This window comes from Eschscholzia californica, unplaced genomic scaffold (genome assembly GCF_041429995.1).
Source record: "Eschscholzia californica isolate CP2 unplaced genomic scaffold, dmEscCali1.0.p SCAF_3, whole genome shotgun sequence".
Taxonomy (NCBI): Eukaryota; Viridiplantae; Streptophyta; class Magnoliopsida; order Ranunculales; family Papaveraceae; genus Eschscholzia; species Eschscholzia californica.
This window is the reverse complement of record NW_028238420.1, coordinates 56348678-56373509: the sequence shown is the minus strand read 5'-3', so window position 1 is coordinate 56373509 and position 24832 is coordinate 56348678. Positions and strand designations below refer to the sequence as shown.

Below are 24832 nucleotides of genomic sequence, written 5' to 3'. Positions count from 1 at the left end.
ATCCTTTTATAACGAGGGCAAATACGGAAGTTTAAGGCTAAAATTAGGTCATTTGACCAATACTTCAAAATGAGGGTCATTTTAACAAATTTGACCCAGTCAAAGGTCATTTGACCTAATTTCCCACAATCTTTCGTGCTTCACAAAATTATCTCCATACATCTTAAAGGGATTAATTTGGTGCTCTATTTTGGAGCCAGTAGAAAATTTATGGTTTACTGAATTTCTTAAAAATTAATTATTTAAACGGGGTAATTTCTAGAAAGGTCGAAAATTATTATTTAGGTAGAAAGTGTGCAAATATTAAAATACACGTTATGCAAACGTGTTTACAACAATTTGTTCTGCAAATGTGTTTCCTAGAAAAAAAACGTCGTTGTTTCCCTTTACGTTTTTTTTTCTGTAAACATGTGTTTGCAACAACATGTTCTCCAAACATGTGTTTTCAACAATTTATTTTGCAAATAGGTGTTTGCAAACAAGTTCTACAAACATTTGTTTGCAACAATCTGTTTTGCTAACATGTGTTTGCATAATGTAAACTACAAACATGTCGTTACAAGGCATTGTTATATCAAGATGATGTGATAAGCCCGATAATTGTTGAATCAAGTTTATTATAGGCCATTGGTGTCATTTAAAGCAGAAAACAAAGAGACATCTAGTTCAGCAAAAGTTTTTTTTCTCTATTTGTTCTTAGAATACCTAAGCTTGGTGAAGAACCTCATGTTCCTGCCGGTATTGAACCTTTCCTCCATGCGAGCCTTAGTCTCTTTGACACCCTGAGAGTTGGGAAACATAATTTCTTAACATTTAGTTAATGAATCTTCTATCTAAGGTTTCAAAAAATCATCTCTCCTCAGTCTTTAGAAGTCTACAACCACTCTTAGCCAGGTTGTGGGGTGATTAGCCGAATCAACTTGTAATAATGAAGATCCCTAGCATTTAAAAAAAGAACAAAGGTAAGTAAAATATCTTGTTATATGAATGGAGTAACTTTCCACTTTGTCTATCACATCTTTTATTGCTAGGGGTGGGAATTGGTCCGGACCGGTCGGTATCGGACTCTAACTTCATCGAATCGGTCGACTCGGACATAAACTGTTGGTGACCACTTATTTACTCGGGCGGACTCGGACGGTCACTCTCAAGAATTCTTTGTCCATTGATCGTCCAAGACCGTTTATTTTACCGGTCCAGTCAGACACCGGACGGTCTCGGTCCGGACTTTCCAATAAATTTACTCAATTCAGAACTTTATTTTTATTACCACAAACAAAATTACTTACAAATGAAGATGTTTAGCCAAGAAATCAAAAGTAAATATAAAAAAGAAAAAACACAGTGGATCATCATTTGGCAAGATATAATTAAGCCATGCACTAATGTTTGGTCTTCCAGATGACTATATGACTATAGCCAACGATCATCATATATTCATGTCTATAAAATTCAACGGTCAACTTCTAAAAATGAGGACAGTTTAGTCGGTCAACTTATTCGGTCACTCGTACCGGTCGGTCAGTGGTCGGTCCTTCGACATAGAATTTTGACCGTGATCGTCCGCCAATTCTTTTGGGCCGGTCAGACACTGACCGTTATGACCATCGGGTGTCCATGGACACTTTTTATCTCGGTTGAACGGGTCGGATAGCGGTCTTCCGGATCTTTTTCCCACCCCTATTTATTGTCGACCAACTTCTTTATTATCTTGATAGGCCTGGTTACAGATTCAGATTGAAACTTTCAAATCGAACAACAATTTCTTTTATTGATAAATCATATAGAATTAAACTAATGGACCAAAACCTGTGAACATAACTTGCACAAGCCACAACACAATAGAAAAAGCACTAATTTTGTAGAACGTACTCACAGTCTTGTGAGATCGAATAGATTGGTTACAACAGCAGGAAAAGACCCAACTATTGACACCACATAAACTTCCCTGTAAGTGAAACGTAACAACAATAAAGAAAGACGACAGAAAAGAAATTCATAGTCAACTAATCTAAAATCGATCTTATCCCGCACCAATCAATATTTAACTTGATTGCCCTCACACTTGAACCATCCAAAATTCAGAATGAAGTTATCTATTTGAATTGAACAAAAAATTCTAATCATCTAAACACACAAATAAAAATGCAAAACAAAGAACAAATTTGTTTATGTTAGATAAACCATTAAGAATTAACAAAGTAAAATTGATGGGCTACTCTCTTTGGCTGTACTTTTCTTATTAGATCTGATCCCTACTACCTTCTTAAATTTTCTTATTAGAAATCACAACATGAACCTGCATTATCATGACCAACAAACAACCATCAAAACAAGATTAATATGTAAAATCAAAGTTTTTTTATGATTCTGGAATCAATTAACACATGCATGGATGTCAAACAATTTCAGGGAAGATTAGGAAATGATACTCACCACTTGTACCTCAGGTAGTAACCATCTTTCTCTCACTAATGAAGATGGTTCTGAATTTGCTCCAATAAACTTGTACCTTAGGTAGTAACGAGATCTCGTCTGGTCTTGCCTGGTTTCCAGACGAAACCAGGTCGGTTTCGTCTGGAAACCAGTGCTCCGGCGAAGGGGTCCTCCCCATCGCCGGAGCATTAGAGAGGAGAGAGAAAGAGAGTAGAAAGGAAGGAGAGAGAGAGAATAAAGAAGAAAGAGAAAGAAGAGAGAGAAAGATGAAGAAGAAGAGAGAAGAAGAAGAGAGAAGAAGAAGAAGAAGAAGAAGAAGAGAAGAAAAAAAAAATGGTCGCCGGAATTTTCGCTGGCCGGCGACTATTGCCGGAGAAGATGGTGAGGTGGCAGGTGATTGATGACGTGGGCAGATTGGTGATGACATGGAGGTGAGAGAAGTGTGTTTGGTATTTTTAAAAGAAATTCTGTTTTGACCCCTAATTTTTTTCTAAACAACTTAAGTTTTTTTGGGAATCAACCCATTTTTTAAGGGGGTCAAATTTGAATTTTAAAATCTCTTTTATAAACAAGAGTAATAATGAAAACAAAAAGATTAACTATAAAAGTTGATTGACGGTGTTAAGAAAAGGGAGTCATATTTGAATTTACGAAAAAAGGGAGCCATAAAGGAAACTGGTCACAAAGTAGGGGGCCAAATAGGAATTAACTCTTAAAAAACTCAAAATCAGAGATTTAGGGTGATTGTTTGTGTCACTTGTGAAAACGGTTTCTTTAATAATCTTAAGCAACGGGGAAAAAATGAAATTGTTGAGGAATCAAATGGGCCTTATCATTAGATCAAGAAGTTTAGTTAGATTTAAATTTGATTTTAGAATAGGGTTTCTTTGTTTTCTTACTATGTTTGCCTTTTTTTTAAGGATGAATTAGAAGCATTCATAGCATTTCTTGATTTCAGTAAGCCTTTCATTGACATTAAAGCCTTGATTAATTTAGCTGAACAAAATTCCACTACTCAAAGAAAATACCCCTACTCTTTATTGAAAAATACCCCTACTCTTCATTGAAAAATACCACTACTCTTTATTAATTTAGCTGAAAAAAAAGAAAATACCCCTACTCTTTATTGAAAAATACCACTACTCAAAGGTTGGACTGAACAAAATTGATCACTGATGTACTAAAAATACCCTACTCTCTCTTACAGACAAATTCAAATGCATAACTTAATGCTGTTATTTAGCTGGTTACAAGGTGAAATTCTCGGACAACAGAAAAGAACATCTACTTCTTTCTGAGTATTTGGGCGATTTGGCGAATTCATAAGGACCTTTATGCTCACTTTTCTTCTAGGCGGCGAAGTACTGACTCAGCAAAAATCCTTTGCCTGCAAGTTGAAAATATTGAGGTGAATTTATCAATGATAATGATATTTCAACTGGTTACTTTCTTATAATAGACATTGTCGTAAGAACAAACTAATAAGCAAGATATGCGGTGAGCGATGAACTAGATACATTCACAAAATGGATATGTTGATTTTATTAGGATACAGTTGAGAATCATAAGTTTTGGTTGAATAAGTTTTAACAAGCAACCTAGCTTTTCTTGGTACAACTACTCGATGTGAAAAGACCAATTTTGAACGTAACTTGCTACTATATTTAGATGATGATGATGATGAATACCATTAACCAACAATAAATTACGCTTGAAAAAAAAATGAGATGGGGATTATTCGGCCATACTTTTGCTCGACAAGCTTGGGACTAGGGCGAGAGTGTTTGAGATATCCATCCCAAGGCACCTTTTTGAGACCCGCTCGAGTTGAAATTATATCTCTAACCCTGCAAACCGAAGTTAGCTATAAGATTTGAGGGTTCACCTACCTTACTTAAGATAATAGAACAAAGAAAGAGGACTGTTCAATTACCATCAACTGATAATGAAACCATATAACTTACCTCTCTGCAAATTGAATTGATGTCTCTCCAGGTTTTAGTGTTTGGGGTTCTAAGTACCACACATCACAAACAACGGCCCAAGATGTCATAAGGCGCAGCAAATGCATCGTAAATGATTGTCTGTGAAACAAAAATAATATAACACGCCAAATTTGGTATTAACACTATCAGAGTCAGTGATGGCGGAAAACAAAGATATAGTAATTAGTAACATTTAAAGCGTTACTTACTTCTTACTGTTCCAAAAAGCATCCACAAAAATTTTGTTGTACTTAATTGCAATTGGGCAGACAGTGCATCCGAGTTCAAAAGCACCCTAGGAAAACCATAAGGAACAAGAAAATTGGAGATAAACCAGCAGGGAGAACTATAAAAAATACTGTAGTTATATAACAATTAGTATCTTGTAGATAATATCCATGTATCATACATAGCGAAGATATCTTACACCTGCATATTAAGTTGGTAAATAATATTCATATATCATTATATCCGTTTGCAATTTGCTTCAAAGCCAGCCTTCGGACAAACCACACCCGTTACAAACAGGATGTGATGTGCCCTGCCGAATCCAGGTCGACGTGGCTGGTTTGGAAACTCTTAGATCACGGGCTTCTTGGTCTGAGGAGTGAATACAGTACAAAAGAGAGATGAAGATCTAGTCAAGGTTTCATCATTGTCCCCCATTTTCCCCCATCTAGGGGCATATCATGTACTACTTGAATCTGCATCATAGATCTAAATCATCCGATTGAATTGTACTGCATCTGCTCCTCGAGGGCCAACATGGGTAGTGCTGGAATTTTACTCCGTATTTCTTTCTATTAAAGTGATAAGGGCATGCTATACAAAGTTATATAACAAACCGGAAAAGTAACATGATTCCAAAATTTCAACGGCTAACACCACACACAACATCATATAATCATCTTTTCACTAGATTAGTAGAACTCTGAAGCAAAATTTGGAAAGAATAGTTAAACAAAGAAACCTTTTTGAACATGACAGTGTAGTGGTTATTGACGCAGGTCCCTTCTGGGAATATGAGAAGAGGGTTGTTGTCAACACCTTGAATGTGTTCCCTTAACCTACATATGAAAAGCTTAGTATACTACAATAGAGGTCGTGTTGCCTCTGTGGAAGTAATTATCATGTGAGGATTAGAAACTTACTTCCTTGCTAGAATTTCACGATCCTTCGCTTCTGAGCGGTTGAACCAGATACAGCCTACACTCTCTAGAATTGTGCTTTGCAGTAGCCCTGAAAGAAAAAGGTAAACAGAAAGAGACAACAAATAAGTACGCTACATATTAAGACAACAAGGTAGTTCAATTTTTGATGTTTAGAGCCTTCACTATACCGATTCTATTGAAGCACATGTACAAATTATATTTCTCCAGACTAGTCTTCCAGACATTATTCTTGATAAAAGTAAGTGTTATAAAATTAATCCTATCATTTTATCATTCAACGGATCAACTTTGACTAGAATTCACCACACACACCACCAAGCTAATAACAACTACATGTCCAGGTTTAATTATAGTAGTTCAGTTTTGCCTAGGTGAACCTCAAGGTAACTGATCCACTTGTTTTCATTAAAGTATCCTTATTTAGGATATAGGAGCATTTGAAGATATAACCAATATTCAGCGACTGCCAGAACAATCACATATTCACATACACCACAAAGGATGTCATTCTGTAGCGAAGTAGTCAAAGTGTCAAACTCCCAAGTAAATCCCATTTATTGAAATCCGCTGGTAGCCCAAGCACGAGCGGAGTTTGGTCAACTCGCGTCAAGCTCACCCCTTTATTTTTATTTATTTTGTTTAGTTTTTCCTCAATACTTGAACATCTGGGGTGGCTCTTGAATGACTCCCTTGCAAACCGTCTGTCTCACAGCCGAGGTGGGACCTGAATCCCGAGTCTGATCATGTGCTCTATAGGTCATGAAGTATTATACAAATTACCAAAAGTGCACAAATATACCGGTGGATTAACGAATAAGCAAGGCAAAGAACAGCTTCCAAAACGACGGACATGAAATATATCATGTAAATAAATATTTGATCTTCGGAACTTACCAACCCATCCAGGATGCTTCTGCATGATAACAGCAAATGCAGTCATCTGTTCTAAAACAATGAAATCGATCATAGACGTATGATTCGCCACAAATACCTGTTGGAAGTTGGAACCATCACAAGTAAATCAATATTGGAAAGAACGCGAAAGCCTTGGGCTTCGCTTCTTACAATGATTTTTCTAAAAATTTAATGACATTTGATTTGGTCATAAGACCCTCAGACAGCGAAAGGCCATTTAGTAATATTTACCATTTCTCTATTGACTCGAACTGGTTTCCCCCTATTTGACCATTTTTTTATTTGATCTTATTTATTGTGTTCTCTATTCTATTCAACAGTCGTGGTCCTTATTTGGAGATCTACGTCATATGGTTGTACCTCGATGTTTGCTTTCATTTTCCTCTGCTTGTTATGTCATCTTACTTTTTCTAATGTTACACAGATATTCTGAAAAATAGGATGAGAACGAATAGTACCTGCCGGGGCCGTATGCTAGGTCGTGGTCCGTGATACTTAACAACCCCAGTCCATGATGCAACAAAAAAGCTGCAAATTAACTCCACCAAATACCTCTGGAAAACATTCACCAACAGATTATTAGGAAAAGGGTACAATGTTTAAATAGAGTCTGACTACAAATGTAAACAGCGTACTTTGAAATTGAAAAGTACGAGTAATCGACGTAATAATCACTAAGAGTTTTTCCAGTACAAACAAACCTCAGTTGACATTAACTATGTAAGGGGGGTGAAGAGGAAGGTCAAGGAAGTTAGTGGACCTTATGACGGGACTCCGCGACTGGAGCCAAAACAATCGGTCACCTTAATTACGAATACAACTGTCCTTAAGAAAAATTCTCTACCCGCTAACTTCCTCTCTATTGTACTACTTGTGGACATTTTGAGGACTTGATTATGGTGCAGAGGTGAATTACATTATCTTATCCGCAAGAACATTAGCTGTCGAGGATTGAAGGGCACTCCCAAGTAACCTAAAACTGGTGCAGAAATAGTCAACGTTAAAGAGTAGTATAATAGTACCTCCATTTTTTTCCTCCACCTATCATGCCCTTTTAACAGGAAGTGCACTGAGATAAATGAAGATAGGAATATTATCCATCCTATTGTGAGAACCAGTACCCTGAAATTTGATCATGGATAAGTAACATTATCGGAGATGCTCAAAACATAGTGCACAAGCATCTTAATTCCTATGACCTCCGCTAAACCCATAGAGATAGAGAGAGAGAGAGTATATGGCGTCCTGCCACTCTCACAGACTTACATCTCTTGGCCGAAAACTTGTTTTTTTAATGTTCGTACCTTACTAATAAACTATGCATTTTTTTTCTCAATGGTTAATCAGAACAAAATTTATTGATTGTCGAAAGTATATGTAGTGATAAGTAGAATGGGATACCAAATGCTGCACAAGCACAAGATCAAGCAAATGTTAAAAAAAAGATCAACTCATTTAATAAGCTATTCCTAGCAATTCTCTGTCACGACTCATGAGTTTCATTGTTCTCGACTTTTTGGACAAGAGAGATCGAAAACCAGATGAGTTTAAACTATAACTGATCTTCAAAACTAACTTCTATTTCCAAAAGATATAACCAAATAAAAACTCAAATCGATTGTCTCACCTTACTGGGAAAAGTATTCCATATCTAACTACCACCCCACAGCACCAAAGAGGAAATAAGTACACATTCCAGTTCCAAGGTTCAGAAGGAATCGATTTAAAACATCGAGTAAAAGAATCCTGTTCATGTACACCACCAAAATCAAAATGATCCATTAAATTCCTGTTCATACAGTTTAAACATTTTTAAAAATTTCAATAATATACATCAATTGGCAACTAAATGATTACCCAAACATCACATCATCCCACCAACCCTCTAAATAGGAAAATAATCAAGTTATGTCAGTTGAATAATTGCCAGTGACTTATGAAAAATCAAATTTTGTTCTTTTTAAGAGCTAGGATTTAAGAAAATCAAAGGAATCATAATTAAAAATAAATAAATCAATGAATTCAAATAAGAACCAAAAAGTAATTAGTAGCATCTTACATCAACTATTGCACCAGCAGCTTCAGTTAGAGTAGGAGAAATATCAAGCAAATCAGACCTAATCAAATTCGGAAAAGAGATTAGATTTCAATTAATAAACCCAGATTCAAAATTAGAACATCTAGGATCATAATTTTGTGTCAATTATACACAATTAATTCTTCAGTGAGAACAATTAGAATAAAAAGAAGCCAAAATGACGATCTTATACAAGAACTCTTAATAACAACGACAATCATATACAGAAATCAGAAAAAATAAAAACTGAAACGAGTGATTCATATAGAGAGAGAGAGAAGGGGGATTTACAGGCGGAGCTTCTCATCATGAGGTTTATGGATGATGGAATCGGTAGTTAAATATTCTTCAAGGTTTGGTCGATCCAAGTCCATCTCTGAGTTTGACGAATTAAGCTTGGGAGTCATTTTGTTAAGTACTAATGGCGTATCTTCTCACTCTCAGAAAAGAGAGAAGAAGAAGGAAAGAAAGAGAGAGAGAGAGAGAGGGGAAGTTTCTCTCACTAGGATTCCTCCTTCTGGCTTATACTTGTGCAGGCAATGGAGGGGGAAATTAATGGGGGAGTCACGCACATCAAAGTGTTTCTCCAATGTGTCGTTTTCCTCCGCTGTAATGATCCAAATGGAGAAAGTCTAGACCAACAGAAAGGAGTTTTGTTTATAGAGAGGCTCAACCAAGAGTCCTTCCCAATTTGACAAGCCCGTCTCTAAACATTTATTGATTGATTCAAACTTTTTTTTTTGTTGAACATGATTCAATATCCCAATGTGTGTATATATTGGCCTCACATTATTTCAAGTAAATCTGATCTGATTGGTAAATTTTTTTTATCTCACATCAACATTATTGTAGAATTTAAGAAAATATGACTGAAGTTTGCTTAGTTTGATTTCATCAAAAAAAAAAAAGTTTGCTTTGTTTAGTTCTATCGAATGGATCTTTTATGGAGAACTCAAAATTTTCTATGAAAACACAACATTTTTGTTGAGATAATTGAATATATCAGTGTTCCCTAAGGTTTCAACCCTGATCATTCTATCAGGGTTGGGTACCTGTGCGCCGCGCCAACAAACCACAAGTACTTTCTCAGTAGCAATTGGTTAATCAATTTTTCATTCACATAAGATATGTTAAATAGAAGAATTCAGCAAATCATATCGCCTCCTTTTCCAATTCAACTGATTTGATGTTCAAGATATGATATCAACTTCCAATTGCCCTTCACCTCAGTTAACAGAAAGCTGAATATAGAGTATTAAACAAGGTGAATTATGAATAATGAGAAAAAAAAAAGAGTTCTGGGATCAAAAAACGAGACTATGTTTTGAATGACCAGATTTATTGATGTTCATCATAAATTCTTAGAATTGTCGTTAGCAAGGAAACAATCTGACTTATGGTTATAACAAAACATTTGAAGATGAAGAATAATGCAGTAGTTTATTCAAACACTAGTATTCTTGGTTAAGCTGATTTAATCTTGAAGTGTATGAACTGGTAGGGGAGTTACTTCTTGCTCCCAAAGTAAATGCTAGAAACAATGGCAGCACCAACAACAGCAACACTAATGGTAAGGACCTTTTTGACGGAGAGGCATGACTTCTTTGTTGGAATTTCAAGAAGTTGCCGCACCTGCAAAACATTTTGACGAATAAATATACGTGTATCATAGCCAAACAAGATACGATGCGGATAGATGGCCCTTTTCCTAAATTAAAACCAATAGGTAAAATTAAGGTTAGAGGGACCATGATTCATACATAACATTTAAATATTTGATGCACCTAAAGGCGATTCAGCCATTTTCTGCCTCAAGCTGAACGCATCTGAAGGCTCAAAGCCTCAAACAATGCATATGCATTTCAGTTGTGAGGTATACTCACATATTGGGGCACAATTGTGCAATATGTGTCATAGTAATATTATTTTCATCTGAATTTAAGAAACAATTAAAGCAAAAATATAAAAAGGAGAACGTAGAAACATTATGTTTCACTTTTGATTGTTAATGTGTTACTTCGGTTATGAATTGGAGTATATGAGACACTAAAAACACCGACAATTGTGTCTGCAGGTGAGTTAGCTGGGTTGGTTGTGGTCTTAGGGACCATAATGGGCAGGTTCAGGCAGCAGCTAAAGGTGCTATACCTCCTATATCTATTTTTTTATCATGAGCTGCAGGGAAGTACAACAGGACTAGAGCAAGAATTGTTACTGCTTCTCAACTGGTGTGGTGTGTAATGTGTTAAACCAAGGTGAACCCTGCAGAAGTGTTTTGTAAAGGGGTGGGGCGGGTTAGAGTTCCTGGTATTTTATATTGGGATTCTGTGTGCATAGGTAGGTAGGCCTTATGGGCTGATGTAAAGCATCCTTCTTTGATTAGTTCAGGCTCTGATATATACAATAAAAAAATACCGACAATTTTGGTTTGTTCAGACTTCAGACACTTAACTTTATATTCTTACCGTAAAGTACGAAGGAATATATACACCTATTATGCCTCGAGGCATAAGACTCAAGGGAACACCTCTTTTTTTAAGAGAAGGCGGAAATTCATTTTTTGAAACACTGATCATACCATAGGACCATACTGATTGATGATTCGACCACAGTACATACGTAATCTTATACAAATCAAACTTTACTTAAGATTCGAATCCGGTGGGCTGGGAATAGCATGTTCAACGAGTTCAATCTTTCTTCTGTCCTATTGAAAGTATATACTATTTGCAAGCTGTCATCAAGATCTATCAAGCAGGTCTAGTTCTATTAAACAAAATGGCGGTTACCTCAATAGGTTCCTTCCAATGCTTTTTAATTCCTCGAAGATGACCTTTGCCGACAACTGCAACTACTGAAGAATGTTCACTAGCAACTCTAAGTAAACTGGATGACATGTACCTGAACATCGAATTGTGAAATGGAAATAATGAGAAAGACAATCCAATGGAAACAAGAAAATGAGGTGTGAAGTACCCAAGGTTTCAATTTTTGACCATTTTGGTTGAAACTTTCGGTTTCCACAGCTATGAAAACGACATCGCACTCGCAAGTTCTCTTTTTCCTTTTTGCAAGATTTTGGCCAAAATTTGTCGGGTTTATTATCTTAAAATGTTGAAATAAAACTAACACTTGATTCTGAAATTATCGTAACATTACAAAGGGGAGATCCTTGGTTTGTACACTGTGGGTTCATGACTCATTATAGTACCAAACAAATTGTGATATGTAACAGAAATATGCATTAACCAATCAAGCCAGTCAGTTTAGCAAGGAAAGGATACAGGTTTAAGAAACAACAAGGAAAGAATACTAACAGATCTCTTTCATAAACAAGGGTCTCCATCAGAGAAGGGAATTCCTTGCTCATCTCTTGAATCACAAGAGTTATCATGTCAGCATCATCCATGTCCTTCAGCTGAAATCAGTATAAGTTAATAATCTCAATATGCAGATAGAAAATGTGTTGTTCTTCTCCATCCAACAAGTAAACTTGACAAAGATAATAAGAGGCATAGACTATTTTATCAGAAAGTGGGATTAGTACCATTTTGTTGAGATCCTCGGGGCTTGGCAAAAAGATAGCTTGAAAAATCATGCTGTACACAAATTTCACCTTGTGCCACATTTTCATTTTCGCCCAAGTCCTCCTTAGCGTAATCTATCCCATTTAACAGAATGCAACGATTATGAATCATAATATGTGAAGGTATCATCATTAAGATGGTCCTAAAGATAATAAACTTTAACTTACTTTCTTTTTGTGAAACCTGAACATATATATAATGAATAAGATAGTAAAAGACGCATTATGGAGCATATACCGTCTCACAAGTATCCAAAAATCAATGGCAAACGAGATCAAGTAATATGCAGAATTATTGTTAATAAAAAATAAAGCAAGAGTAAACAAACGGAAACATTTAGTAGACAAATCGTCTTTAGAAAATATTGTATGTTGCAATTGTTACCCCAGAAAACACTACTTGAAAATTTAAGATTTCCAAACTGTCTTGATTAGTATTAGCACCAGTTTTTCATGAGATTGTGTTTTAGATATCCAACTTTTCTAAAGTATGACCTACATATTTGGAGGCCATACATATTTTATCCCTCAGGCCAGTCTCCCTATGGGCCTCAGAATCTAGTAATGAAAGAAAAAAGTGGTTTACCCTACCAAGTACCGACAAGCCCATACTCTGTCACACAGAGAGTATGTCAATTAGCTTGAAGAAGTGCTCAAAATGTCGCCAAAGATACCTTTAAAACAGGACGAGAGTTACAAGTTTAAAATTCGGGATTTTATTGGTGTTTAATACTCTGTTGGAGCACAGGAAACAGTTTGAAAGGGGAGGGCTGAGATTAATCTTTGAGAACATATAAGTCAGGCTTCCCCAACTAGTCTTTCTACATCTTGGTTAGTCCTCGAACAATTCATAATCTCAGATTGGGAAGTGGAGGCTAACCTGGACAGGGCGATCACCCAAAATAACCTTTCCACCATATTTCATTGCTTCTTCAAACGCCACACGAAACTCAGATCCAGGAAGAACTTCAAGTTTATTACCAACCTAAAGATATTGTGAAACATCAGAAAACATATAGAGTACAACACTTCCACGGGGTTCTAATTAACTTGAATTCTTGAAATCTAGAACACAAGATATTAAAATTAGAACTAAAATTTATGTTTTAATTTAGTCACACCCGTGCATTTCGAAAGCACTCGAGATGCTATTAAGTTTCAAAATTTTATACCTACAAGAAGCCAATAAGCTACATACCTTTGCGAGAAGCCAGCTGTACAAAATACCAAAAGTGTTCATTTTCTTATTCTTCCACATATCAATCATTTCTTTCATGGTAGGTACCTGTTAATGTAATAGACATAGAGTACATTTGCCGATGAAAAATAGATTAAAAAAATTGAGAAGTATAACCACCAAAAATGTTTTTTTTACCACTGTTTACAGCAAGCATAAGCCAGAATAACTATGACTTAAGTATTAGGTCTGAAATTCAACAAAAGTCACTAGGGGTATTATTTTTGTCTATAACTCGCAGGGTAATACAATAATAGTTCAATATGTCATACTAGCAAAACTGGGACTCGAGCAAAGACAATAAACATAATCTTGTCATCATCACATGAGGCATGCAGACAGTTAGACCCTTAATGCATCATTAACAGAAAAAGAATCCCAAATATCAAATATGAATATGTTAGTAATGAAAGAGGAGAAAATTTGTTCCGTTTCATATAAGCACAAAAGCCAGTTCCTAACTAAAACTTCATTACGATTATGATGATTTTCAAAGGATTCTGCAATAAAGAAAACAATCATTTTGTTGCTTGAAACATGTTCTGAATTCTGATAAACTTTTCTAGAGAGTGAGTGTTCTCCATAGAGTTAAAAACCCCTTGTTATCCATATGTCTATATAGCCTCTTATTTTTATTTCACAAGCCGTAAGATCACAAGGTTGTGTTGGATCAGGTTTGGCATCATATAAAAACTCACAACTATCTACGAATTCTGAATAGAAGTCTCTAAAGAAGGGAGAAGCAAAAATAGGAAAAAGAAAACCTTTACTTCAGAAGGTACAAAGTACAAACCTCCATCTTTTGAGGGCTCAATATAGGCACCCGACTTGAGCATAGCTCCAAGAAAACAACCTGTTATTAGGAGTCTCATATTAGTTGCATTACAAGTTTTAAGCAAAAACTTAGTAAAGGAAAACACTTAAAGCAGGCAGCTAACCTGCTACTGATCCATCCATCAAATCATCAATCTAGGGTTTTTGAGTTTCAAGAGGGAAGCACCTGCGGTTTCAAGTAACTGATGACGGCTTGAACTTCTTTGCAGGATTCCTGAAATCAAATAGACAGACCTAAGTATTGTTAATATCATTCTCTGAATCTCATGTTCTTCTTATACTTGTTATTTCAGCTGCAGTCTCAGTTTTCCATTAGAACATAGTAATCAAAACAAATTTTTGCCGAAACAAGAAGCATGACCAAATGATAAACAATTGAAGGTCGAAAAAAGGGAGGTTCCTTATCAAATGAACCCTCACTGATGTCCTTGATTTCCAATTCAACAAATTGGACATGTTAGAATTGATATGATGCAATTTACACTGATTTGAGGATCTAAAAGTCTAAAACCAAAAAGATGAAGAATGAAATCCTTTTCTTGATGTCCAAGAATATTAAACATTAAATTTTTCTTCAACTAATCAAACCTAAAGAGGTTTTTTTCTAGTGTTGAACCCAAGAAACCCTAAATCTCATTGCCAGTCTAAAAATATCATAATCAGAACTAAACAAATAAAGATCGAAATCGAACTGATATGAACAAAAACTACCTGTGAAACATGAGCAGTACCAACCAAGTGAACCGTACATGAACCTCCTTCAGCTGAAGATTCACATTCCAATATGACAACACCTCTAGAGAGCTCCTCTGGAAGAACTCTGTTCACATCAGGTTCAACGGAAGCAGATTCAATACCTTCACTTTCAGAATTTTCATTTTCCTCTTCACTAGAAGAAGCATCTCTTATCCTATCAACAGAACCTCCATTGTTAGATTCAGGATTAGGGTTAGGATTCTGAGATAGGTCGGAACTGGAAATCTCTTCTTCTTCAACAACAACTGCATCTGGAGGATTGAGATCGCCGATGTCAGCGTCAACGTGAACGAAATCCTCGGTCGGAAGTGAGTCAGATTCCGGCGAAATTCCTCTATCGGATTCCATTTCTTTGTTCAATAGCTGAATTTCCAGTCTAGAAGTGGAGGTCAGATGTAGAGAGAGAGAGAGAGAGACTAGCTTTCTTCGGACTTTCGTCTTAAATCGTAACCTACAAAAACCGCTTCGACTCGTCCAGTTGACAATGATTCAACCCCGAGTTGAAAGTTCCTCGTGTAAAAGCACACGTGCGCAAATACCAAAGGGCGAGCTGAAAAGAGTGACGAGTAGTATATATTCTGGCGCGGGAACCATTGCTAGAATTCTCGAACACTAGGGTTTTATTTGGATCCTCTCGACTGGAAGGGACAACATCGATCTTTCAATCTTCGCTGCTATTCCAAACTGAAGAGAAAAATCGTAAATGGAGGTTGGAATTTGGATTTCTACCTCTTGATTACAAAAAAATCTAGGGTTTCGCTATTGATTACATAAGCGTCAGGTGAAGTTACTTATCTGTACGAAACGATCCAGTTTTGTTCGTTTTGAGAGATTGAATTTAATCAAAGTTTATGGAGCGAAAGATGTACAAGACAAAGCTTTGTGTACTTTATCAGAGAGGGAATTGTACGCGTCAGAGTTGCTCGTTTGCTCATGGTCAAGCGGAGCTTCAGCGTTTCTCTGGTTCGTTTAATGGTAAGAAACTTCATTGTTTGCTTTGAATTGAAATATGAAATCTTTCATTGTTTGCTTTGAATTTGGCTATGTTAGTTCAGACAATAAAGTAGGAGTTGAATATTTCATGTTCTCTTACTTGTTTACTGTGAACAAAAAGAAAAGATAATAAGTTTATTTAATTTGGTTCAATTGGGTATGGATCTTGTCGATTTAGGGTTGCTCCAAAGATTAGTGAGTGGCAATTATTACTCCATTCCAGGATTTGGTTTTGAATTGTTTTGTTTGGAGCAAATTGCTTAGATCCTAAGCAGCTTAGAAATTAACGTGGGGTATGAACTAAGGGCTCGACTGAACAATTTTTGTGTTCCATTTTTGCAAAATTTCAATATAGAACTAGCAAAGAAGGGTCATCGTGAAGGAAGAGAAGAGAACATGGGTGTTTTTCTTCTAGTAGAAATGGATTCCCAAGTTTAGATTGGTACTCAAATGCCCCAATTAGACTTCAAAGTACTTCAGTTGTTTTATATTAAATCAGTGATTTTAACTTGAATCTAGAGAAGGACCCTGTAAAGGGTTGTTTTGGTGCAGTATTATCTTGCCATTGTAAATGCAAAGGTTTTGCTAGAGGAGATACATAGGTCTCTTGTAGAAGTTAGATGTTTTTCTTATTTACCTCTTTCAATCTATTTCTTCCTATAGGAAACATCTCTTTCATCGTTGTACGAGATATAAGTTCATTATGGTGATAAAAGGTGTGGTATAAGTACGTTCGTCTACTTCGTTTGAGCAGGAAACTGTAGGAATGATAGTTTCGAAATGTCCTGATATTGTAGTTCAGGTCTTTAAGTTAGTATTCAATTCGTAGAAAATACAAATATGCATACACCTTTTTCAGATCACTTTATGTATATACGGACTGGTTCTAATGCTAGATCAGACCTAGTAGAATATTTGTGGTCCATCCACTTCTGGACGCTATGTTGTGCTTGGTTCGAACATCTTCGCTTGTTAATGTTGGAGTGAATTATGCACATAGAAGTGTCGTGCTTTTATGTTGTACTCTCTAGTCTCTATGTATGTATTCTTCATCGTCTTACTGATAACTAAGCTACTGAGACCCCATTTTCTGCAGATAAGTATGTGAATATGTTGTTTCTTCTTGTTAAGTAGAGAAGGAGGCCTTCGAAGATGAATATGTTGGGAGAACAATGGTTTTAGCCTTAATTCTCTCTTAGCATTCAATGTTAATACACTCTCAACGGCATGGATATCCTTTACATCACTTGCAAAAGTATATTGGTTGATTATCTTCCGCAGTTCAAAGGACTGTCTTGATTGCTAATTCTTATTATACGTGGGGGTATCAATGCCCTTGCAGACCGATTCCTGAAATAATGTCTCACAAAACAGATAGGGGTCATTTAAAAGATTATAGGAGTTAGATTTTTCCTGAAAACTGTTGGTGGTACATGTCATTTTAGATCGCGTGAAGGTAGTGAACATCTTAATGCTTTTCACGGTAGTTCTACATCTCAAAGCCATGGAGTCTTGGTATCCAGTTATAGGTTCTTCCTTCATGATGGGATTTCTTGGCTGGATTAACAGTGCTAACTATATTGGACAATTTGATCAAAGAAGACAAATTTATTGCACGAGATGAATTTTACTATCATAAATTATGGCAGTTGGGTGAAGTTACTTCACTCGAGGTTTTATATTGTCGTTATTATTCTCAAGAAGCTGTATCAAGTATCACTTATCCTCTATTAGTTGCTTGACTTGCTTCCTTGATACTCAAAGGGTATATCGGTTGTGTAACCTCAAACATGGGTTTATTGAATCATTGATATGTATATTTTTATGAGGATGTGATTCCTATGACTCTTTGGAACTGGCAACGAGACACTATTTCTGTTCGTTATTGTATTTCTTGTTTCTCCATGTTATGGTAAGCTTATCTTTTTATATTATTTGTAGGCCTGCCCTCGATTTTGGGTTGGGAAAAAGAAATTGTAATTGCTCCTATTAATGGAAAATTTTGTCTCTCCGTCGCAGACCGGCGGGAACATCAAGGCACCGATTTGAGGGATAAGCTCGACAGAAGAGGTTCTCCTCAACGAAGATTTTCACCGCAGCGAAGATTTTCACCTCAGCGAAGATTTTCACCTCAGCGAAGATTTTCTCCACAGCGAAGATATTCTCCTCAGCGAAGGTATTCCCCTGAAAGGGATCAAAGAGGCCGGAATGCATTTCAGGGACAGAAACTACTTCATCAAGAAAGGGGTAAATGCCTTGTAGAATTAATTTAATCTAATTCGAAGCTTATTATCGGAATTTTGTTGTTCTTTTTGTTTTTGCTTTTGGTTTTGGTTTTTTAGCCTTCTAGGCTGGCTGTCTGTACATTCTCCTCTCCCCTTTCAATTAAATCAAATTATTCAAATAAAAAGCTTATTATCGGAATCCCACATTAAAAAGCCGAGTTCTGAATTCGATACTCTTAATCATCGGTCCCTTGTTTGATAGTTTTCTCTTCTACAATTTCTTTGCAGGATATAGTCCCTTGAGATCTCCAGGGAAAAGGAGGTAAGCTAGTGGGAATTCTTAAGGGCTCACAAATATATGCTTTGTTTTCTGCTTTCATTTTTTTGAATTACTTTGAAGTTCGTTGTATAGTTTTGAGGGAATTCATACATTCTGTTATAATTAGTTAGTTCATTGGGTTGCATAGGTATTCTTTTCAATTCACGAGTTGGTTATTGACATTTATCGTTTCTAAGGTGGGCCTTGTTAATTTCAACTGGTAATCTGGTGCCTACTTTGTGGTTGGTAACATGATTTCCAGTGTATTTGGATGAGTTACTACTATCCAATTAGGGTATTATGATGTGCCCCTACTGGAGGACAGTGTTTTACAAGCTCCACCAGTCTATCATATGTCATTGCACTCTTTGTACGTAACGCAGATCCTACATTGATCTATCTCACTTGTGATAAGGTCCAAACTATATGCTCATATTGTCGAAGAGAATAGTTTCCTCAGGAACTACTATACCTTGCTTTAATGTCAGAATCTCGTAATTACAGGAAATGTTAGTTGATCACTTAGAAGGTGCAGGGATGTATGAGCATACTTATTACTTACCAATTTGTCCATACTCAGCCTTGTAAAAACTATTTTTGTTTTCTACTACTGTTTTCATTTTTTTCTTATTAACTTAGTCTGTTTCTGCTATCTCATTAATCATTTCAGTTAACTATTTAGATAGTTCTAAGTAACATGGATACCAGTAAAACATTGTATTTTGTAGTATATGATTGTCTAAGATATACAAGAAGTAACTGTGTAATAAAAAACTCAAGTCATACACATTGAAGTGATTAATTATCCGCCGAGAGTATCTGAGATTCTGTTTTTCCTACATGAGTAACTTATGCAGCAAACATAATGAGTCACATCACATGTAAATAGCTGAATTTCTGCTCAGATTGTATGTTCTACAAGTAATTCACCTTTCTTACTGGTAATGAACACAGTTCAATTTATAGCGAGAGAATAGAGAGGAAGCAACAGCATTTGGATGGGCACAGTGATGCATCTGGAAGTCTGAAGATCTCTGATCGAGCTGAAGGAGGTAAAGCTGGACTCCATGGAGACAATAACCTTGAAGACCAGGTCTGAGTTCATTTATAATTCTGCCTTCAAAATACTTAAATGGGGAAAGACTAATTATCAATTTATCTGTATATGTTTGCTCACCCTATTTTCTTTTTACTGTGGAAATATGGTACAGGTGAAACAAGTGCAGTTGGATATTGACATGCTTCGTGATCACAAAAAGAAACTACAAGTGAGAACAGTAACTGAGTATAATTTGGTAGATCGCTGTGGAGCTCTAGTTTATTTAAATTCCTCGAAAGGACCGGGGTGCTAAATTTTATTAATTTAGATCGCGAGGCAAAGAATACTTGTAGAATCATTAGAAAAGATCCTACTGTCGCAAGATATGAGATGCTAGGATACCCTTGTTTATTTCCTGCTTTTACAATGCCAACAAAAACATATTCGTTTATATGCATTATGCAATTAAACTTGGATACTGAGAAGGGCTACATGCTGTAACGAGCATAAGTGTGGAAACTAGACATGATGCTCGACCACTCAGGAATGTTTATGTTCATTTCCGAACTAGGGCGTCGACGATTTGTATACATTAACAACTTACTTACTTTCTTCCTTTTTAATTTTCATATAAAGATATACGTGGAAGAGAGAATCCAAGAGGCTGACGTCCTTGCTTCTAGAAATGAGGATCTTGAAGCCCAATTAAGCAAGGAGCAAAAGGAGTATAAAAGGTTTTTATGATTTAGATCATACTTTGCTTGTCATGAGTAACTTATTGCTATATCTGCATAACTTATGCTACCACTGTTTCCTTGTCTAAAACTTTCTGTCAAATGTGTTTTAAGGATAACTTCGGGACTTACCAAGTTCCTTAAGGCACATAGTCGCTTTTCAAGGGCTCAAGAGGAACTTAAGAGGTAAGGCATAGATGTGCTTGTTGGCTCTGTAAATATACCTATTAATGTAGATGAAAACTGTACTTCTCTTAATAGTCTCTTCTCTCGTCACTAATTTGTTTGTTTGGATGTCAATGAGAAGGTCACAAGCTCGACTTCAAGAGTTGGGAGATCAGATTTTTTCTGATGCATCAAGACTCGGTGCTAATGAAGAAGATTCAAGTGGCAATACTGATAGTGATGGAGAACCTAACCATGATACTGAACAGAGCCCAATCAACGAAATGCAAAAACGGGCTTCTTCAAGCAAGAAAAGGCCATGGATTAGTCTGGGAGCACGTAAGGAACAATGGGCAGGTTAGCCCCAAAAAGTATTTTCATTTGTTACTCTTACTGCCTTAATAAGTAGAATAGGATATGGATCGACTGCAGTGTGATAATTTTAGTGAGCAGGACGGTTTGATTTCTCGATTGATATAGATCTAATAGAGTTCGATACAATCTCTTGTACTACGTCGCGTCTTTATTCACTTGATGTAGGACAGAAATGGGAAACTGGAATAAAGGAAGAAACTAACTTGATTATATTATAGATATAAGAAATAACGCACTAGTATCACACCAGTACAAACTAGGAATCACTCCTAGAGCCCTTAGGCATCACACCTTTGGGGTATTTGCATCACACAAACACATAAAGCTTAACTAGCTGCTGGAATACTCTCTGTCTGTCCTCCAAACAGCAGAATTACATGCCTTATATAGGCCTAAAACCCACCTTTGTTATCTTTACTTGTAGACTATTGAACTTCTAAACTCCTATAGCACTAAAAAACATTATAAAGGACATTTAAGACATTAAAGAGACACTATAAGACATTAAAGACATTAAAGAGACACTAAATGACATTAAAGACACTTAACCATCCTAATACTTAGAAACTAGTAGAATCTCCACAAAGACATGTGGATCAGGCCCGCATTATTCAAGGTTCTAAGTGGGCCATTCATGCAAGACACGCCAAATCAGAATTTGGGTCTGACAATCCTTCTTTTGACGTCTCTCATATGCCTTAAACAGTTGCTGCCATTCATCTCTATCAATTCTCCCGGGCTTGAGAAAACTCGACCCCGACGAGTTAAATGCATAAAATTTCTCATCAAGGTCCTGGTCAAGTACTTTGGACTCATCATCTCTATCAATTCTCCCGGGTTTGAGAAAGCTCGACTCTGGCGAGTTAAATGCATGAAGGTCTTCGTCAAGTACTTTGAACTCATCATATCTAATCCTTGTATAGTCAGTAAGTGGGTGCCCCTTCCAATTAATCCAATATCCTTGATGGTAATCCACCTCGATAGAAACACTTTGATGAACAACAATGTCTTTAGTTTCTTCGTTTTCCACTGTTAGAGATGTGGTAACGAGTCCAACAACAGATACATGGGAACTATTTTCTTCCTCCTTTAGGTCATTATACTCATAGATTCCATAATCAAATAAAGTTTCATTTTCTAGAGCTTTCTCTTCATTATTTCCGGCTTGCTCATCTCCTTTTGCCGTTTCAGGATGTTTAGCAAGATGGTGTGTTCGAGTTTCCATCTTAGCTAGTCTGGTTTGCACGTCTTTGAGTCGTTCTGTAATTTCAAAAATGATATCGTCTCGTTCATTCTCAGTTAATCTTCTCCTAAGTCCGGATCTAGTTGCCATCATGTAACCTCGCTCGGATACCAAACTGATGTAGGACAGAAATGGGAAACTGGAATAAAGGAAGAAACTAACTTGATTATATTATAGATATAAGAAATAACGCACTAGTATCACACCAGTACAAACTAGGAATCACTCCTAGAGCCCTTAGGCATCACGCCTTTGGGGTATTTGCATCACACAAACACATAAAGCTTAACTAGCTGCTGGAATACTCTCTGTCTGTCCTCCAAACAGCAGAATTACATGCCTTATATAGGCCTAAAACCCACCTTTGTTATCTTTACTTGTAGACTATTGAACTTCTAAACTCCTATAGCACTAAAAAACATTATAAAGGACATTTAAGACATTAAAGAGACACTATAAGACATTAAAGACATTAAAGAGACACTAAATGACATTAAAGACACTTAACCATCCTAATACTTAGAAACTAGTAGAATCTCCACAAAGACATGTGGATCAGGCCCGCATTATTCAAGGTTCTAAGTGGGCCATTCATGCAAGACACGCCAAATCAGAATTTGGGTCTGACAATCCTTCTTTTGACGTCTCTCATATGCCTTAAACAGTTGCTGCCATTCATCTCTATCATCACTACTACACGTTACAATAGTATAACTATAAATTGCGATGTTAGTTGTTAAACACCAACATTAACTTCAACTTATCAGAGAGGTAAGTTGTATAAAGAACAGATATCTTCTTTTTCTACGCAGTTATTGACTTATGCTAACATCGTATTATCCCAGCAAATCCAAAGAAGTCTTTAGTCGGGTCTGTTGGATCAGAGAAGCTTACTCGTCGAGATGGAATGTCCATCCAACCAGAAAACAACTACAATGAAGCTGATACAGAGAACAAAATCATGGTAGGAAACAATGGTCACATATCTCTAGCAAAAGAAAATAATAAGCGGAGGAAGAACGGGTCTTCCGGTATGGCTTCCATAGAGAAGGTAAGATAGTCAATGCGCTTAATTTTACAATCTACAATTATATTCAAATATAATTTTACAATATAAAATTCTATTCAAATATATGAACGTCTTCTGTTGGACTTCAATCTTTTCTTGTTCATTATTTTTATCTCCTTTGAAGTACAGAGGCTTATGTTTGATTGGAAAGTAATCTTCAACATGTTCCTTCCTGATTGTGCAGGCCAAAGGTTTGGAAGCAGGATATTTGTTGCCCTCAACCAGTATGGCTGCTCACGCGGTTGATGACTTCATTGAAGCAGGTGAGATAGAGGAGAAGACTGAGGTAGTTGAAGCTCCTGACACTGTCGGTAAGGAAGATCAAGAAGAGAGTGAGAGGTTTACACATCTACCACCTCCACCTCCAGTTCCACCTGGTCATACTGTTTACACTAAGGTTCGTGTACCTTCACCTCTCTCTCTCTCTCTCTCTCTCTCTCTCTCTCTCTCTCTCTATGGTATAGAAGCATGCTGATTTCTCCCTGTCTTTCTAAAAGCTACTTATTCTTCAGAATTTCAAATGACTTGTGTTTGTTATGGTTTTGCAGGTTGTGCGTGAGAAGGATGAGGACATAAATGCACTAGAAATGGATGAGAAGCCAAGAGACACTGATATCAATTGTGAGGTAGATATCGAGTAATTGTAACAAAGTATTGAGTTATCGCCATAATTCAGTGTTCTGTGATATAACATGACATTAGTAGTCCTAACTTGCAGGTAGTTGGTACTTGGATATTATAATGTTCTCTAGTTGTGTTTGTTTTTTGAACAAGAATTAGATTGATGTAAATTTCTGTTCGATTGGATTTTCTTTCTTCTCAAGTACAAAAGTAATTCTTTCGTCTCAAGTACAAAAGTAATTCTTTTTAGCTTATTATCTATGCTTTGTGTTGTATGGAAATTTCCGGACTCCAACTAAAGATTATCTTTTAGTGGTTTCAAGAAGCGAAGTGATGAGATTCATCCACATTGGTTTATTATGTGTTCAAGAAGATATATTTGATAGACCGACAACGGCATTGGTTGCGCACATTTATAATGACCATTCGCTTGTTCTTCAAGTTCCTTCACAACCACCTCCATTTTTTGTGCAATCAAACATCTATTCGCATCATATTGAATCACAATTGCAGTTGGAAGTTAGAGCCAATTACGGAACTTTTCCCTCTATAACACTAACTTTAACTACTATAGTAGTAAGCCGATGTATTAAGGCTTCTATAGGAGTTGTAAGAATAAGGTGCTGATGCGGAGATTCTTGCATGTTTGATATCTTTAAATACAGTTTCTAGGTTTACAGCCTTAATACTAGTTTTCAGAAGTATCAGTATTTGAAAGGATGGCTATTTGATATGTTTGAAGGGAAGGATGTATTTAGGCTTCTTTTTTTTCAGATTAAGATTAAGATCGAGTTTATCTTATAGTGGATAGCGTCTTTTTTACTCAGCGCTTCAAATTCGCTATGCTTCCCATTCACTCTACTCTTTCACAAATGGATCGGAGAAGAAATGCTTCTCTCTTCTCTTATCACAAGTCTTGGAAATATACGATATACGTACAAAATAACATCTATGACCGCACTTCGGCTATTAAATATATATGGTAGGCGTCTATCTCTAAACTCCCGGATGGAGAAGTATGTATCATGATCTAGATTATTAACCAATTTGT

The 24832-nt window shown here is 36.3% G+C and overlaps 3 protein-coding genes across 5 annotated transcripts; 1 reads left to right on the top strand and 2 right to left on the bottom strand.

Annotated features, from left to right (window-relative positions):
* Window positions 1–3451: 3451 nt before the first annotated feature.
* LOC147552168 (glycerol-3-phosphate acyltransferase 9-like) lies at window positions 3452–9497 on the bottom strand. Of its 2 annotated transcripts, XR_015238018.1 has the most exons (13): window positions 8877–9497; window positions 8568–8625; window positions 8136–8254; window positions 7531–7630; window positions 6967–7062; window positions 6488–6584; window positions 5573–5660; window positions 5392–5488; window positions 4631–4716; window positions 4401–4520; window positions 4185–4283; window positions 3551–3823; window positions 3452–3489 (listed from the first exon to the last, which is right to left on the bottom strand). XR_015238018.1 is itself a non-coding variant. In XM_086670311.1 (12 exons), the coding sequence occupies exons 1-12, from the start codon at window positions 8990–8992 to the stop codon at window positions 3775–3777; spliced, it is 1125 nt and encodes a 374-aa protein (XP_086526437.1). In that variant the 5' UTR covers window positions 8993–9497; the 3' UTR covers window positions 3473–3774. The 2 variants fall into 2 exon arrangements, 1 of the variants encoding a protein (XP_086526437.1); XM_086670311.1 differs by having other exon boundaries at window positions 3473–3823.
* Window positions 9498–9905: 408 nt separating this feature from the next.
* LOC147552167 (uncharacterized) lies at window positions 9906–15738 on the bottom strand. Its single transcript, XM_086670310.1, has 9 exons — window positions 14954–15738; window positions 14409–14456; window positions 14202–14261; window positions 13370–13456; window positions 13052–13156; window positions 12133–12246; window positions 11903–12003; window positions 11375–11486; window positions 9906–10217 (listed from the first exon to the last, which is right to left on the bottom strand). Exons 1-9 carry the CDS (start codon window positions 15344–15346, stop codon window positions 10092–10094), a joined length of 1146 nt encoding a protein of 381 aa, XP_086526436.1. The 5' UTR covers window positions 15347–15738; the 3' UTR covers window positions 9906–10091.
* LOC147552166 (Zinc finger C-x8-C-x5-C-x3-H type family protein) lies at window positions 15582–24009 on the top strand. 2 transcript variants are annotated; one of them, XM_086670308.1, is made up of 11 exons: window positions 15582–15973; window positions 18011–18238; window positions 18505–18538; window positions 19490–19628; window positions 19747–19803; window positions 20211–20308; window positions 20423–20494; window positions 20616–20830; window positions 22937–23142; window positions 23345–23557; window positions 23709–24009. In XM_086670308.1, the coding sequence occupies exons 1-11, from the start codon at window positions 15850–15852 to the stop codon at window positions 23799–23801; spliced, it is 1479 nt and encodes a 492-aa protein (XP_086526434.1). In that variant the 5' UTR covers window positions 15582–15849; the 3' UTR covers window positions 23802–24009. The 2 variants fall into 2 exon arrangements, with proteins under 2 accessions (XP_086526434.1, XP_086526435.1); XM_086670309.1 differs by having other exon boundaries at window positions 15606–15973; window positions 20616–20812.
* The last annotated feature ends 823 nt before the right edge of the window (window positions 24010–24832 follow it).

Coding starts and splice junctions, on each gene's coding strand:
- LOC147552168 (XM_086670311.1), bottom strand. CDS start 8,992: ATGACTCCCAAGCTTAATTCGTCAAACTCAGAGATGGACTTGGATCGA. Junction 8,255..8,567: donor CTGCTGGTGCAATAGTTGAT/GTAAGATGCTAC, acceptor GTACATGAACAG/GATTCTTTTACTCGATGTTT. Junction 5,489..5,572: donor CGTGAAATTCTAGCAAGGAA/GTAAGTTTCTAA, acceptor TTTCATATGTAG/GTTAAGGGAACACATTCAAG.
- LOC147552167 (XM_086670310.1), bottom strand. CDS start 15,346: ATGGAATCCGATAGAGGAATTTCGCCGGAATCTGACTCACTTCCGACC. Junction 14,262..14,408: donor TCAGTTACTTGAAACCGCAG/GTGCTTCCCTCT, acceptor TCCTAATAACAG/GTTGTTTTCTTGGAGCTATG. Junction 12,004..12,132: donor CCGAGGATCTCAACAAAATG/GTACTAATCCCA, acceptor TACTGATTTCAG/CTGAAGGACATGGATGATGC.
- LOC147552166 (XM_086670308.1), top strand. CDS start 15,850: ATGGAGCGAAAGATGTACAAGACAAAGCTTTGTGTACTTTATCAGAGA. Junction 18,239..18,504: donor ACTACTTCATCAAGAAAGGG/GTAAATGCCTTG, acceptor ATTTCTTTGCAG/GATATAGTCCCTTGAGATCT. Junction 23,558..23,708: donor GTCATACTGTTTACACTAAG/GTTCGTGTACCT, acceptor ATGGTTTTGCAG/GTTGTGCGTGAGAAGGATGA.